At 42.1% G+C, this 16,056-nt stretch overlaps 1 protein-coding gene across 2 annotated transcripts in view; it reads left to right on the top strand.

Annotated features, from left to right (window-relative positions):
• The window catches only part of LOC140209903 (T-complex protein 11-like protein 1), a 42,313-nt gene extending 26,736 nt beyond the window's left edge, over nucleotides 1–15,577 (top strand). The window contains exons 8-10 of one of the 2 annotated variants that reach the window (XM_072278558.1): nucleotides 658–782; nucleotides 1,750–1,922; nucleotides 8,877–15,577. In XM_072278558.1, the coding sequence (XP_072134659.1) occupies nucleotides 658–782; nucleotides 1,750–1,922; nucleotides 8,877–9,106 (528 nt within the window). In that variant the 3' untranslated portion in view covers nucleotides 9,107–15,577. Of the gene's footprint in view, nucleotides 1–657; nucleotides 840–1,749; nucleotides 1,923–8,876 lie in introns of both variants that reach the window. The other variant, XM_072278557.1, reaches the window with a different exon arrangement.
• Nucleotides 15,578–16,056: the final 479 nt, after the last annotated feature.

Below are 16,056 nucleotides of genomic sequence, written 5' to 3'. Positions count from 1 at the left end.
ACAGCTGCCGAGAATGAGTTTCTTCATCACTTGTGGTGAAGCAGTCCTGTCCACAATATCCATTCAGTATTTTAAATTTTAAAAAAATCAAGAATAACCTTAGATCTGTTTTGTTGATAGGATTGATTCATGTCAGTTATACTGGGAAATATATGGCACATTCTGAACTTGAAACTGTCAATTGTTCCTGGAGCAACTTCCCCATTAACACTGAGTACTTATGGATATTAAAATGGATAGAGGAAATGAAAAAATAAACTGACCCCAACTTGAAACCTGTTAATGTCATCGTCATTATTCAGAAATTTATCCGGAAATAAATGTAAAATAACAGGTCCAAGAAATTACAATATGCTTATTTTTGCCCCAAAGGTAGCTAACTATATGCTTTGTCAATAGTTAATTTGGGAGAGTCAATCACGTTTAGGAGTCCATCACCCAAACCATGTCAGGGACCTGCAATTTTCATGAGTGCAGTTTATCATCATCATCATCAAAATGATCAGATTTTGTTTCAATGGACCCAGCTGTTTATACGATTCCTCCCAGTTCCAGAACTCGCTCTGAACCACTCTCTGACAGGGCTTGACTCCGTGTTGAGATTCTTTCAGTCAGATGGCATGGACCAATCCTGCTGCTCTCCTCCTTCCCTCACAGACTGTGCTGATGGACAAATCCCGTCTACAGGAGCTGCAGTGGAGACTTGATCAGCTGACCCTAGTGGCGACTGTTCTTCTGGTGACCACTAATGCAGCAGGAGCTGCTATTGGTGCTTTGCCTGGGTTTGTAGACAAACTAAAGCAGGTGACTTGTGCCTTGTTGGATGAACAGAACTGCAAGTAAGTTAATCTGACCATCTGCGTCTCCAGGAATCGATAGAACACAGAAAGCCTAGAAGCTTATCAGCACCTAGTATTCCTAAAGCTCAATGTCATCAGCAAATCCAGGTGAAACAAGGCATCGAACAAATCAGCTTCTACGTACAAGAGCAAAGATAGACATCAGCAAGGCCGACAGTAGAATATTCAGTCCTGTATTTTTGTTTTGCTGTCCGGGTCACACTATCGAATTCCTTTGTCTTATTTGGTACCATTATTTCAGAATTCCCAACTACGAGTGCATAATCATGCTTTCTCCCGTCCTGCTGCTCGATTCATTCCAACCCTAGTCTGGTTCTCCCCCTCCCCACCGTCTCCGACCCCTGTGATCCCCCTCCCCACTGTCTCCGACCCCTGTGATCCCCCTCCCCACCATCTCTGACCCCTGTGACTCCACCCCACCGTCTTCGACCCCTGTGATCCCCCGCCCCACCGTCTCTGACCCCTGTGACCCCCCACCCCACCGTCTCTGACCCCTGTGATCCCCTCCCCACCGTCTCTGACCCCTGTGATCCCCCTCCCCACAATCTCCGACCCCTGTGATCCCCCTCCCCACCGTCTCCGACCCCTGTGATCACCCTCCCCGCCCTCTGATCCCTGTGATCCCCTCCCCACCATCTCCGACCCCTGTGATCCCCCTTCAATCTGACTATATGTTTGGAAGGCGGTGGAATGTGTCGGAGCTACCAATGATATTTTTTTGTCCCTATCAATGTATCACATATCCTGGTTTGAAGCTTTGACATATAAAGCCAAGAGCAGTTGAAATTTTGATTTGATATGGCAAGAAATGAAAAGGGACCCTCTCTGTAAGCAGTAACAGAAAACGTACTAAAGGATTCTTGTCCTGCTTTTCCCTGTCGTTCAACAGCACTTCAGGATTAGGAGAAGCTCTGCATGCACTCAGTGACCAAGTACACAGGGAGGTTAACAGATCACTTGCTGAACATGGATACCCTCCTCTGACAAATGAGCAAGAAGCCATTCTAAAAGGACAAGTCAGAAGCATTAGACACAAAAGCAATGTTGTTCGTATTCTGATAGGTGAGTCTTATGTACAACTTCCAAGGTCAGCTAAGGAGGTATAAGAATGTAAATGAAATCAATTCCTGAGTGAAATTACACTACATTTTCTTTGTTATTTTAAAAACAATGATGTTCTCCTTGGAGTAAATTATTTTTTCATAAATTCTATTGTACATTATTTTCCTGCAAATGCCTGCATGAAAATGAATTTCAAGATAGTATATGATAACATATGCATACTTGATAATTTACTTTGAACCAATATCGCTTAGGATTTTTAAAATGAGTGTACACAATGTCAGAACTGAGACATTGGTGAGCAAGATCCCACAACTAATTTCCACTCTGCTTATTGAGCTGTTTGTTGCTAGATTAGCTCTAGCCTTAAAAGGCGACTAGTTCTTTAGCTGGTGTCCTCATTCTATTTCTGGAAAGTATTGGAAAGCGATACTTGATCTGGTATTGGGAAATTAACCTGGTGAGGGGTCAGGTCTCTCAGTGGAAGAGCATTTTGGAGATAGTGATCACAATTCTATCTCCTTTACCATAGTATTGGAGGGAGATGGGAACAGACAAGTCAGGAAAGCACTTAATTGGAGTAAGGGGAAATATGAGGCTATCAGGCAGGAACTTGGAAGCATAAATTGGGAACAGATGTTCTCAGGGAAATGTACGGCAGAAATGTGACAAATGTTCAGGGGATATTTGCATGGAATTCTGCATAGGTACGTTCCAATGAGACAGGGAAAGGATGGTAGGGTACAGGAACCACAGTGTACAAAGGCTGTTGTAAATCTAGTCAAGAAGAAAAGAAGAGATTATGACAGGTTCAAAAAACTAGGTAATGATAGAGATCTAGAAGATTATAAGTCTAGCAGGAAGGAGCTTAAGAAAGAAATTAGCAGAGCCAGAAAGGACCATGAGAGGGCCTTGGTGGACAGGATTAGGGAAAACCCCAAGGCATTCTACAAGTATGTGAAGAGTAAGGGGATAAGACATGAGCGTAAAGGACCAATCAAGTGTGACAGTGGAAAAGTGTGTATGGAACCAGAGGAAATAGTGTGGAGGATCAGAGGAATCTTGGGGTCCGAGTCCATAGGACACTCAAAGCTGCTGCGCTGGTTGACTCTGTGGTTAAGAAAGCATACGGTGCATTGGCCTTCATCAATCGTGGGATTGAGTTTAGGAGCCGAGAGGTAATGTTGCAGCGATATGGGACCCTGGTCAGAATTGTGCTCAGTTCTGATCACCTCACTACAGGAAGGATGTGGAAACCTTAGAAAGGGTGCAGAGGAGATTTACAAGAATATTGCCTGGTTTGGGGAGCATGCCTTATGAGAATAAGTTGAGTGAACTCGGCCTTTTTTCCCTGGAGCGACAGAGGATGAGAGGTGACCTGATAGAGGTGTATAAGATGATGAGAGGCATTGATCGTGTGGATAGTCAGAGGCTTTTTCCCAGGGCTGAACTGGCTAGCACGAGAGGACACGGTTTTAAGGTGCTTGGAAGCGGGTACAGAGGAGATGTTAGAGGTAAGTTTTTTTACGCAGAGAGTGGTGAGTGTGGAACGGGCTGCCGGCGATGGTGGTGGAGGCGGATACGATAGGGTCTTTTAAGAGACTCCTGGACAGGTACATGGAGCTCAGAAAAATAGAGAGCTATGGGTAACCCCAGGTAATTTCTAAGGTAAGGACATGTTTGTCACAGTAGGGCCTGTATTGTGCTGTACATTTTCTATGTTTCTATTCAGGGTTCACAGCATTCAGTTGTTTTGCCAATTGCACATTCCTTCCCACCCCCATTCCCCAATGGATACCACTATTGTCTTTGCTCAGAAATAAAGGGTGTCCACACTGCAGAATACCAAAGAATGCTAACAACTACAGCCCTGTATCTAAAATTCATCCACTCTTTCAAAATAAACAATATAATGTATTACAGTGTTATTCAGACACAAAGTAGAGATAGGAACAGCATTTAAGCAGTTAATAAAGAAGGTAAAATTGATAAGGAATGTCCACCTATACATGACACAGGAGATTCTGTAAACATAGAAACATAGAAAATAGGTGCAGGAGTAGGCCATTCGGCCCTTTGAGCCTGCACCGCCATTCAGTATGATCATGGCTGATCATCCAACTCAGAACCCCGTACCTGCCTTCCCTCCATACCCCCGATCCCTTTAGCCACAAGGGCCATATCTAACTCCCTCTTAAATATAGCCAATGAACTGGCCTCAACTGTTTCCTGTGGCAAAGAATTCCACAGATTCACCACTCTCTCTGTGAAGAAGTTTTTCCTAATCTCAGTGCTAAAAGGCTTCCCCTTTATCCTCAAACTGTGACCCCTCGTTCTGGAATCCCCCAACATTCGGAACAATCTTCCTGCATTTAGCCTGTCCAATCCCTTTAGGATTTTATACGTTTCAATAAGATCCCCTCTCAATCTTCTAAATTCCAGGGAGTATAAGCCTAGTCCATCCAGTCTTTCATCATATGAAAGTCCTGCCATCCCAGGAATCAATCTGGTGAACCTTCTTTGTACTCCCTCTATGGCAAGAGTGTCTTTCCTCAGATTAGGGGACCAAAACTGCACACAATACTCCAGGTGTGGTCTCACCAAGGCCTTGTACAACTGCAGTAGTACCTCCCTGCTCCTGTACTCGAATCCTCTTGCTATGAATGCCAGCATACCATTCGCCTTTTTCACCGCCTGCTGTACCTGCATGCCCACTTTCAATGACTGGTGTATAATGACACCCAGGTCTCGCACCTCCCCTTTTCCTAATTGGCCACCATTCAGATAACAATCTGTTTTCCTGTTTTTGCCACCAAAGTGGATAACCTCACATTTATCCACATTAAATTGCATCTGCCATGAATTTGCCCACTCACCTAACCTATCCAAGTCACCCTGCATCCTCTTAGCATCCTCCTCACAGCTAACACTGCTGCCCAGCTTCGTGTCATCTGCAGACTTGGAGATGCTGCATTTAATTCCCTCATCTAAGTCATTAATATATATTGTAAGCAACTGGGGTCCCAGCACTGAGCCTTGCGGTACCCCACTAGTCACTGCCTGCCATTCTGAAAAGGTCCCGTTTATTCCCACTCTTTGCTTCCTGTCTGCCAACCAATTCTCTATCCACATCAATACCTTACCCCCAATACCACGTGCTTTAAGTTTGCACATTAATCTCTTATGTAATCTCCTTGTCAAAAGCCTTTTGAAGATCCAAATATACCACATCCACTCGTTCTCCCCTATCCACTCGACTAGTTACATCCTCAAAAAATTCTATGAGATTCGTCAGACATGATTTTCCTTTCACAAATCCATGCTGACTTTGTCCGATGATTTCACCACTTTCCAAATGTGCTGTTAATCACATCTTTGATAACTGACTCTAGCATTTTCCCCACCACCGATGTTAGGCTAACCGGTCTATAATTCCCCAGTTTCTCTCTTCCTCCTTTTTTTAAAAAGCGGGGTTACATTAGCCACCCTCCAATCCTCAGGAACTAGTCCAGAAGCTAAAGAGTTTTGAAAAGTTATCACTAATGCATCCACTATTTCTTGGGCTACTTCCTTAAGCACTCTGGGATGCAGACCATCTGGCCCTGGGGATTTATCTGCCTTTAATCCCTTCAATTTACCTAACACCACTTCCCTACTAATATATATTTCCCTCAGTTCCTCCATCTCACGAGACCCTCTGTCCCCTACTATTTCCGGAAGATTATTTATGTCCTCCTAGTGAAGACAGAACCAAGGTAGTTATTCAATTGGTCTGCCATGTCCTTGTTCCCCATAATCAATTCACCTGTTTCTGTCTGTAGGGGACCTACATTTGTCTTAACCAATCTTTTTCTTTTCACATATCTATAAAAGCTTTTACAGTCAGTTTTTATGTTCCCTGCCAGTTTTCTCTCATAATCTTTTTTCCCTTTCCTAATTAAGCCCTTTGTCCTCCTCTGCTGGACTCTGAATTTCTCCCAGTCCTCAGGTGAGCCGCTTTTTCTGGCTAGTTTGTATGCTTCTTCTTTGGAATGGATACTATCCCTAATTTCCCTTGTCAGCCACGGGTGCACTACCTTCCCTGATTTATTCTTTTGCCAAACTGGGATGAACAATTGTTGTAGTTCATCCATACGATCTTTAAGTGCTTGCCATTGCGTATCCACCGTCAACCCTTTAAGTGTCATTTGCAAGTCTATCTTAGCTAATTCACATCTCATACCTTCAAAGTTACCCTTCTTTAAGTTCAGAACCTTTGTTTCTGAACTAACTATGTCACTCTCCATCTTAATGAAGGATTCCACCATATCATGGTCACTCTTACCCAAGGGGCCTCTTACGACAAGATTGCTAATTAACCCTTCCTCATTGCTCAATACCCAGTCTAGAATAGCCTGCTCTCCAGTTGGTTCAAAAAACCATCCCACATACATTCCAAGAAATCCTCTTCCTCAGCACCCTTACCAATTTGGTTCAGCCAATCTATATGTAGATTGAAGTCACCCATTATAACTGCTGTTCCTTTATTGCACACATTTCTAATTTCCGGTTTAATGCCATCCCCAACCTCACTACTACTGTTAGGTGGCCTGTACACAACTCCCACCAGCATTTTCTGCCTCTTAGTGTTATGCAGCTCTACCCATATTGATTCCACATCCTCCCGACTAATGTCCTTCCTTTCTATTGCGTTAATCTCCTCTCTAACCAGCAATGCTACCCCACCTCCTTTCCTTTCATGTCTATCCCTCCTGAATATTGAATATCCCTGAATGTTGAGCTCCCATCCTTGGTCACCCTGGAGCCATGTCTCTGTGATCCCAACTATATCATATTCATTAATAACAATCTGCACTTTTAATTCATCCACCTTGTTACGAATGCTCCTTGCATTGACACACAAAGCCTTCAGGCTTGCTTTTACAACACTTCTAACCCTTATACAATTATGTTGAAAAGTGGCTCTTTTTGATTTTTGCCCTGGATTTGCCGGCCTGCCACTTTTACTTTTCACCTTACTACTTTTTGCTTCTACCCTCATTTTACACGTCTCTGTCGCTCTGCACTTGTTCCCATCCCCCTGTTGTGAACTAACCTCCTCTCTCCTAGTCTCTGCAATTTGATTCCCACCCCCCAACCATTCTAGTTTAAGGTCACCTCAGTAGCCCTCGCAAATCTCCCCGCCAGGATATTGGTCCCCCTAGGATTCAAGTGTAACTGGTCCTTTTTGTACAGGTCACACCTGCACCAAAAGACGTCCCAATGATCCAAAAACTTGAATCCCTGCCCCCTGCTCCAGTCCCTCAGCCACGCATTTATCTCCACCTCATTGCATTCCTATTCTCACTGTCACGTGGCACAGGCAGTAATCCCGAGATTACTACCTTTGCGGTCCTTTTTCTCAACTCCCTTCCTAATGTCCTATGTTCTCCTTTCAGGACCTCTTCCCTTTTCCTACCTATGTCATTGGTACCTATATGTACCACGACCTCTGGCTCCTTACCCTTCCACTTCAGAATATCTTGGACGCGATCAGAAATATTCCGGACGCTGGCACCAGGGAGGCAAACTACCATTTGGGTCTCTGGACTGCGTCCACAGAATTGCCTATCTGACCCCCTTACTATTGAGTCCCCTATTACTACTGCCCTCCTCTTCCTTTCCCTACCCTTCTGAGCTACAGGGCTAGACTCTGTGCCAGAGGCACGGCCACTGTCGCTTCCCCTGGGTAAGCTGTCCCCCCCCAACAGTACTCAAACAGGAGTACCTATTGTCAAGGGGCACAGCCACCGGGGTACTCTCTATTACCTGACTCTTCCCCTTCCCCCTCCTAACCGTGACCCACTTGTCTGCCTTTGTGGCCCTGGTGTGACCACCTGCCTGTAACTTCTCACTCTCCCTGACCAGATGAAGGTCATCGAGCTGCAGCTCCAGTTCCCTAACGCGGTCCCTTAGGAGCTGCATCTCGGCGCACCTGGTGCAGATGTAGACGTCCAGGAGGCTTGGAGACTCCACGACCTCCCACATCCGGCACCGAGAACAACAAGCTGCCCTCACACTCATACTGACCCCCTCCTCAAATAACAACAAAAAATGAATATCAAACCTTCCTCGCCTCGCCCGTTTCCACCTAAGCCCGTTGAGCCGAAGCCCTTAAGCCTTCATTCTGCTTCCGGCTCACTCCACAGTCCGCAAACTACACTGCCGGCTGTATAATGCTCTGTTCCTTTTAAATCTTCCGTGCTTCACTGCCCGACGTCACACGCCTGCGCAGTCCCGCCTCTCTGAACGCCGATGGAAAAAAGAAACGAAAAATTCGAAATGCTGATAATCCAGAGCGAGACGTACAAAGTGCTGCAGGAGCTCGACAGGTCAGGCAGCATCTATCGAGGGAAAGGGTCAACCTTTCGGGCCAAAACCATTAATAATGATTGTCCAGTTGAAGGGTTTTGGCCCAAAATACTGACTGCTTATTTGCCCGCATGGATGCTGCCTGACTTGTTGAGCTCCTCCAGTGTTTTGAATGTGTTGCTCCACCAATGAATGTTTTCAATCCATATCCTGAAATCAACTAACAGGTGGATTCTCTATCCACATGTATTGTCTGTTGTTAAGCAATCCAAGTGTAGACATTTCAACCAAACATCTGGATAATCCAACCAAAATGCAAACATCTGGACGTTATACTCAAATCCAAAGCAAATATCTAGATAATTTAACTATGCACATTATATCCTGTCTGGGGAACTGAAATAAATATTTGTACTACCAAAATACGCAAGATCTGGACCATTAAATCTGGCAGAAAAAATTAGTAAGTTGATACATTTTATATTCAGTGTGCTGATACTGGAACTGTTACGTAAGAACAATTAATTTTGGCAGCAGACTGATAAACCAACGTAAATGATCACTAGTACTGAACGTTAGTTGGTTTCATTATTCTTTCTGTAGGTGAGCGGATTAACTCCTACGTGAAGGGATTCCTCAGTCTCTCCAGCCCACAGAATTGCCATCATGCTGTCCCGAGGGGCCTTGCTCCAATTCAAGCAGAGCTCAAGGACATTGGCTCCAATTTCCGGTGTCTAGTGCACCACAATAGGATGGTGTTCGGACCTTATTACTCAGGGATTCTGGCGAAGGTGCTCTTCACAGATGGCGATGTTGGGATGGACTCTCGGTGAATTGAGAAGCAGGATCTGCAGTAAAGCTGTGTATAAACTATACAAGATGAACAATCATTGTCCAAAGCAACACCTTAATCATTTACTACAAACTAGAGCAGTTTATAAAATATTCACAACATTCAGAAACTCTTTCCAAAACACAGTCTATCACTAGTACCAGAATTATCCATTGCAAATTGATAATCAAATAGCATCATAATTACTCAGCCATCACATTAACTTTTTTTGTATTGGGGAAGTGTTCATGACTTCGCCATCCTGCCCAGTGTAGTGCATTTACAGCTGTTCATAGTCATTGAATGGTAAAGTTTGTGTTTCCTTTATAACTCCCTTTCGTATTGTAGGTTAACCTGTTGCATGCAAATTTATGTACAGTGGACACCCTGTGTCCCATTTGACTTTTCGCCCCAAGAGGTTCTGTGAACACAAGGTCCCCAGTATGTGTTGGATAACATTTATAATGTAGGTCAGGTAGATGCCTCAATCCATAAATCAGTGATTAGCAAAGCTATCAGTTATAAATTGGTACTGATGCAATGTGGTATTTCAGTCGTGTAAATGGACTTTATCTTACTGCTTTTACTGGTGCAGTATTCTATTTGTTTCAATCACTTTAGGGTGCTTTACTCTCTAACTTTTTCATTGGAGACTTGTAATGCAATACTTCACATGTTTGATAAATGATACTCAGAATGGAAGTAAAACTGACCATTCGCATCCCTAATGTATATTCAATTTGCCACGCACCTGATTAAACTGAAAAACCAAGCAGGAGTCAATTAAAGCATTTAAAAATTATTTTAATATACAAAACATGTAATTGCAATGCAATATAATTAAAATGTTTAAGTAAACTAAATCTTTTTTTAAAAAACTGCCAATTGATAAAGGTTACCTTGATCCCTCACAACCATTCTTCTCCATTACATCAATAAAACTATCATTCCTACGGCAGATGTAGTTATTCAGATGGAGTCCACAGAGTAGATAATGTATCTGCATACTCCACTCCTGGGCTCCATAAAGAACCTCATTACAACAGTACAGCCTAACAGATGGCACCAAGTTTCCAAACTTACAGCAATTTATAGAGAGTATTTTTCTGCAAACTCCAGATTTTTATTGACCTTATTAAATAAAGCAGATCTTTACAAGTGTAATTCAGGAGGAAATGATGGTTTCATTATATAAATTACTCTGCCCAATTTCTCCAAAAGATGTTCTCCCCATACACTATTCCCAAAAATTCAATACTCTACTTGACTCATCTTGATTGTTTATGGAGAATTTTTGGCCATTAAGGGACATTGGTCTTGATCTTTTTTTCTTCTGTCTGCTATCAATGTCTCCCCTGGCAGTGGACTGGGGTCGACTGATATGGAAGTTGATCTACCATCTGTCACAGAAGAAACCGAGGACCTTCGGTGGAGGGACCTGTTGGTTTGTGCGGCCGCTTGCCAACTTGAAGCCTGTTCGGGAGATCTTTTTGGAGTGGGCAAGGTAAGGTCGCTGGCTGGGCTTCTGGCGACAGGTGAAATATCACTTGCAGAGGCTTACCAGCATGCGCAATGACACTTTCCTGTGTGCTGGAGACCAAAGACTCTTCATCCAGTTTGTCATCAGAAGACGGGGAGTGCGGGGAAGAAGACTCAGTGCGCACATATCCAATCGTTATATCACTCCCGGCAGAAAGATGTGGCCCAGACGGTCAACTTGGGCCCCTAAAAATCTGCTCACCTCCAAGAGCGAGCACTTCCACCAGGGACCTTTGACTTTTGGTCGGGGATCCTCTCAGCTGAGGGAGTCTCCGACCCTCAGCCAGTTCGGGAGGTCTGTCCCGAGAATTGGGACCTGCTATGTCCCATTGAACCATCTGAGATATCCACGGTTATCCGGGGTATGTCGGGGGCGGTGGCGGGTCCTGACAGGATTGGCATTCAACAACTTTGCCAGACCGACCCCTCATTCTGGGTGGCTTATTACAACCTTCTATTGGTCATAGGGGAACTTCCCTCACCCTTAAACATTCAAGAATAACCTTGGTACCGAAGCATACTGATGACTTGTCCTCACTGCCAAATTATCGCCCAACTAACATCTCGTCTGTTGTCATCAGGGCGTTTCATCGCATCTGTCTTACTCCCTTCTCTCTTTCCCTCCATCTGATCAGAGTAAATTCTGAGATACTGTAGGTGCAGTGTCTGAGATACTGTAGGTACAGTGTGAGGGACCAAGTGTTGAAGTGGCCAGTGTTTCTCTGCTGCTGTGGAATAATATACAAGGACTTAAAGGAGGGAACTGTTGAACCTGTATTCTGTTAATGTGCTGTACAGGGCATTACAATAGTGCCTTTTTAAAAATAATATCGCATTTCTATGGCTGCTAGTTACTGGAGTAGACTTTTGAAGTTCTCTCAAGTATGTTAATTGAATGCCACCTAGTGGTAAATTGAGCTTCTCCAAAAGTTGTTACCCCTACTTCAAGTTATATAGATAGCTAAGTAGAAATAGGGAGACTCGTTAGGAGCACAGAAGAAATGCTACATTGTTCAATGTGCCACTTTCAGGTCTGATGCTAGTTTAAGAATTTGTCAGACTTGTATCTCAATGAAGTTCATTTGGAAAAGAGCCAGACAGTTCCCTGCACACTCCCAATTAATAATTATCCCTCAGTCAACAGATTATCTGTTTATTATCGGTTTGTTTCACAGTATTGCAGGGCACAGATTGGCTGATACATTCTCTTGCATTATAAGTCTTGCTATGCTTCAAATAAAACTTCTCTGGCTGCAAGGAGGTTTGAGGCATCCTAAAGCTTTCAAAGATGTGGCATATATGCAAATCTTTCTTTCCATCCTAATTTTACAAATTGTTGTTTTTTTTTGGGTGTGAAGTGGCTCTTATTACTAGCTCAGGGAATTCGGAATGAACAGCTTTACAAATCAGCAGGAAAGAGAAACATTTTATAGTCTGTTACAAAAAGGAGGAAAAACTAAATATGCTTGTTTTCTCATTTCTGATGAAGGGTCTTAGAAACACTAAATCTATTTTCTTTCACTGAGGCTGCATGTTTCCAGCATTTTCTGCTTTTGTTTCAGATTTCTAGTTCCTGCTGTCGTTTGATTCTTGTAAAGCTGTGTTTGTTGACAGCTTGTAATACATCTCCAGAAATGAGCAGTTTAGGTTTGCATGCTTTTCTACAGCAACAGTATAAAAACAGAAAAATGATGGAAATACTTAGCAGGTCAGGCAGCATCTGTGGAGAGAGATTGAGTTAACAGTGCACCATTTGGCAGAACTGAACACCTCCACTCATAAATTGTCTCAGAACATAAGAGGCCAAGGGGATGGAAAAGGGAATGAGTCATTAGTGCAGTGGCTGGACAGGGATGGAGCAGAGATATTTAACTGCATTATTTAATTAGAAGGATTTAAAATCCTGAAACATTTTAAACTGGAATTAAAACTGAATTTTGATGATATTTTTGTCGAAGAAGCATCATGAAAACTAATTAGTTGGAAACTGAGGTTACACCAGCAGGGGGCATCTACTTCAAAACTATGAACATCTTAAATTGAAATTTTCACACAAAGCAGAAGAATATGGTGGCTAGTTGTAATTCAAGAATATACTTTCAAGTTAAAAATAGATTTAAACTGGAACAGAATTAAAAAGGGCATAAATTTTTATTGCTCATGTGCTGAAAGTCATATCTATACTCTTGACAAATGGCACATCAGTTCCACAGGATAAAAAGGCTTCATGCTGACCTGAATCATGGAGCATATTTTAATAAACAATATAACTTCTGCATTAATAGCCTTGCAGCTCTTCAAAATTATGGTTTAATTTGCCCTTCCATGCTGTGACTATTTCTTTAAGGTGTCACTATAAATAAAGCACCTTCTGTAATTCTTCCTTAAGGTTACATATTTTTAAAGCTGGACCATTTCCAGTTCCATTCCGTAACAAGCCACCAGGGGACAGATCCTCATCACATTGGCCATTCCTCAACTGCCAATGTGACGCTGTTTTCCCTAAACATTATGAGTAAGTGAAGATTTCCATGTCCCTCACATTTATGGCCAGCATTGGTAATGTGTTCAATACTGAGTGCTGCATAGTACTCTGTGTTAATTGGTGCCACCCAACCAATGAATGTACAGGTTAGTAGGTTAATTGGACATTGGAGTAGTCCTGTGCTGGGCAGCACAGCTCAAAGGTCCAGAAGAGCCTATTCCGCACTGTATAATAGACAGACAGACTGACCCTGAGGCATGTCATGGAAAATGTATCTGATTTTTTTTTAAACCTTCAATTTCCCTCTTATTTGTTAAAATGCATGTTCAAACCGCCAAAATTGATAATACAGATTGGATTAGATCACTGAACACACTGACCTATTCAATGAGATTATAGATGATCTATATCCCAAATGCTTATCTACAACAACCTTGTTTGCTTGACAGTTCGCAAATAAGTAATGATTTCACAAGCTGAGCTGACACTGAATTTTGTGGGAGAGCATGCTATCTGTGTGAAGGACACAGTCCTAATACCCTTCTGCCTCTGATTCTTGTTCAGTCCCTTTTGCTGGACCCTGCATTGCTTTTTCAAAAAATGTAAAATCTCTTTATCTCCACAATCCATTCTAAATCCTAAAGGCCTTAATCAAATTGCCAATAATTCTCCCATTTTCCCGGAATAGAATCTTCTCATATTACTTAACCCTAAGAGCCCTGGCTGCTTTCCAATGAAAATGCATTCCTTCCAAAGCTCATTTATCCTTTCTAATGTGCACTTGGTTTCACCCAAATATTATTTCTATAACTGTGATAAAATTTCCTCTATTTTAGTGGAGATATTAATCTTAACATTTAACCAAGAAAGGTTGATAATGTTGAAATCGTCCAGAATATTAATCTAAAATTGGCATTTAAAATTCTGCATTGTCATAGAGCGTCATTTCCAGTTTGCAGATTCTGTTAATTATTTGTCTCCACCTGTCTTATACACAAAGGATAAATCAAATAATTCAGCTTTAATCAGTTGGAACTCAGATAATTTCCTATTGCAACACACCCATTTGCACCTGAATGTTGATAATTCAAGAGGAACCATTAAAAATCAGTGTTGCCTCAGAGCACAATGCTGTCTGCCACACGTGACTCTCACCCTCTTTCAGATTCTAGTGCAGCTTCTTATCAAAACCAACAATGTAAACACCCGCTATAAATATTTTCAATGCCTGACCATATTTTTAATGAGCTTACGAATAGATTGCATGGAGAATTTCCAACCTAATTATTCCATGAGAAATGCAGTGTAATCAAAATTAAAAGACAATCTATCTTTTCATTTTGTTTTATACTGTTAACGCTGGTTGTGCTTGCTGCCTCATGTTCAGTTCATTGTCCTTTAAATCCTTGTAGGTGGCAAGATTCTGGTTGATTATAACAGACTATTTGTTTTTTACTACACATGGTAAAAAGGATGAATGCTAAAAAAATTAAATTACATCAAATTGATGTAATCAGAAAATTGGCCTTGAAAGGGAAACAGCAAATCTTAATTGCAGCTGGGATCCAATCATGTATGGCTTTTTGGTGGGAACTTAATCAAATTCAAGTTTCAAGTAGGATACTGATTAAGGTGTTGCTTAGACAGTGATGCTCTAACTGAAGTGCAATCAGTTTGTCCTCTTTTTTTTAGTTGCTGATGATATCATGTATTTTCAGAATGGCTTTTATTTTACAGTTTTATTATAAGCATTATTGAAACTTACTTAAGTTTTATGGGATTGAATTGATCGTGGATATTAGTTATACTGTACATTATACTGGTTGCAGAATATATTTTGGAATATGTGAATTATGAATAATCTGAATTGCGGGATCATGTATGTATTTGACTTTGGTTTGGTTTCCAAGTTGTGTAACATGTATTACCCTCTCTCGATTACTAAAATAGAAAATACTCCAAACTGTTGGTTTTGTCATTTCTGATCGAGATTTCAGAAGTGAAGTTTATCAAAGTAGGATGATCTGTGAGCCTCCTGATTTTATTATGGGACCTCCACCAAGTGCCTCCTCCTTTTGCCAAAGCCCTGGTGGGTATAAACTCAAAGACTGGCATATCATGTTGTGTGGTATCTCAGCTCCTTTGAGGGGTGAATTATTAAAATGAGCATCACAATTGTATCACCACATTCAATTCCATCATTCATTAAAAGACAAACGAGAAAGGATGAACTTCCCACCGAGAAAGGATGAATAAAACTACCAGAATCTCTCTGACCTCATCTCTGCTGACCGAACGTGAAAATTAGAGACTTGTGGGGTAATGTAATTGGTGGAAACGTACATAATTCACTGCCACTGACATTGAGTGGGGGTTCACTTTAAGGGGCCCGTCTGATGTGACGACATAACTACGTAAAGTACTTCTACCGCGCTTCGTGTTCAGTGTTTGGACTACAATAAATGAGTTGCTATGGTTTTTCTTAAGCATAAAACACCTCTGCTGTTTTTATTTGCAAAAACCAATATTGGTGACCCTGATACTCTAGAATGATTCCAGAGTTATTGAACGTGTTGGCTAACACAGTTGCTTAGAAACTGCCAGAGCAAAATGCCGTTGCTTGGTTTGTACAAGCTGAGGCCTAACTTGCACTGAGAAATTTCTGCCGACAACCCCAAATATTTCTATGTGGTGGTGTCACTCAACAACTCCATGGCTGCGAGGGTGGTGAGTCAACTAGAAGCCCACCTGAATATGATAAATACCGATCGCTGAAAACTCACCTTTTGCAGGCTTTTGGACTACCTGAGTCTGAGCATGCCTAAGTGTTGCTTTCCTTACCTGGCTTCAATGATGCTAAGCCGTCGAAGCTAATGGACCACATGCTGTTTCTCCTGGGAAATCACCATCCTTGTTATATTTGTAAA

Source organism: Mobula birostris, chromosome 14 (assembly GCF_030028105.1).
Source record: "Mobula birostris isolate sMobBir1 chromosome 14, sMobBir1.hap1, whole genome shotgun sequence".
NCBI classification, from domain to species: Eukaryota; Metazoa; Chordata; class Chondrichthyes; order Myliobatiformes; family Myliobatidae; genus Mobula; species Mobula birostris.
This window is presented reverse-complemented; position numbering and strand designations above follow the sequence as displayed.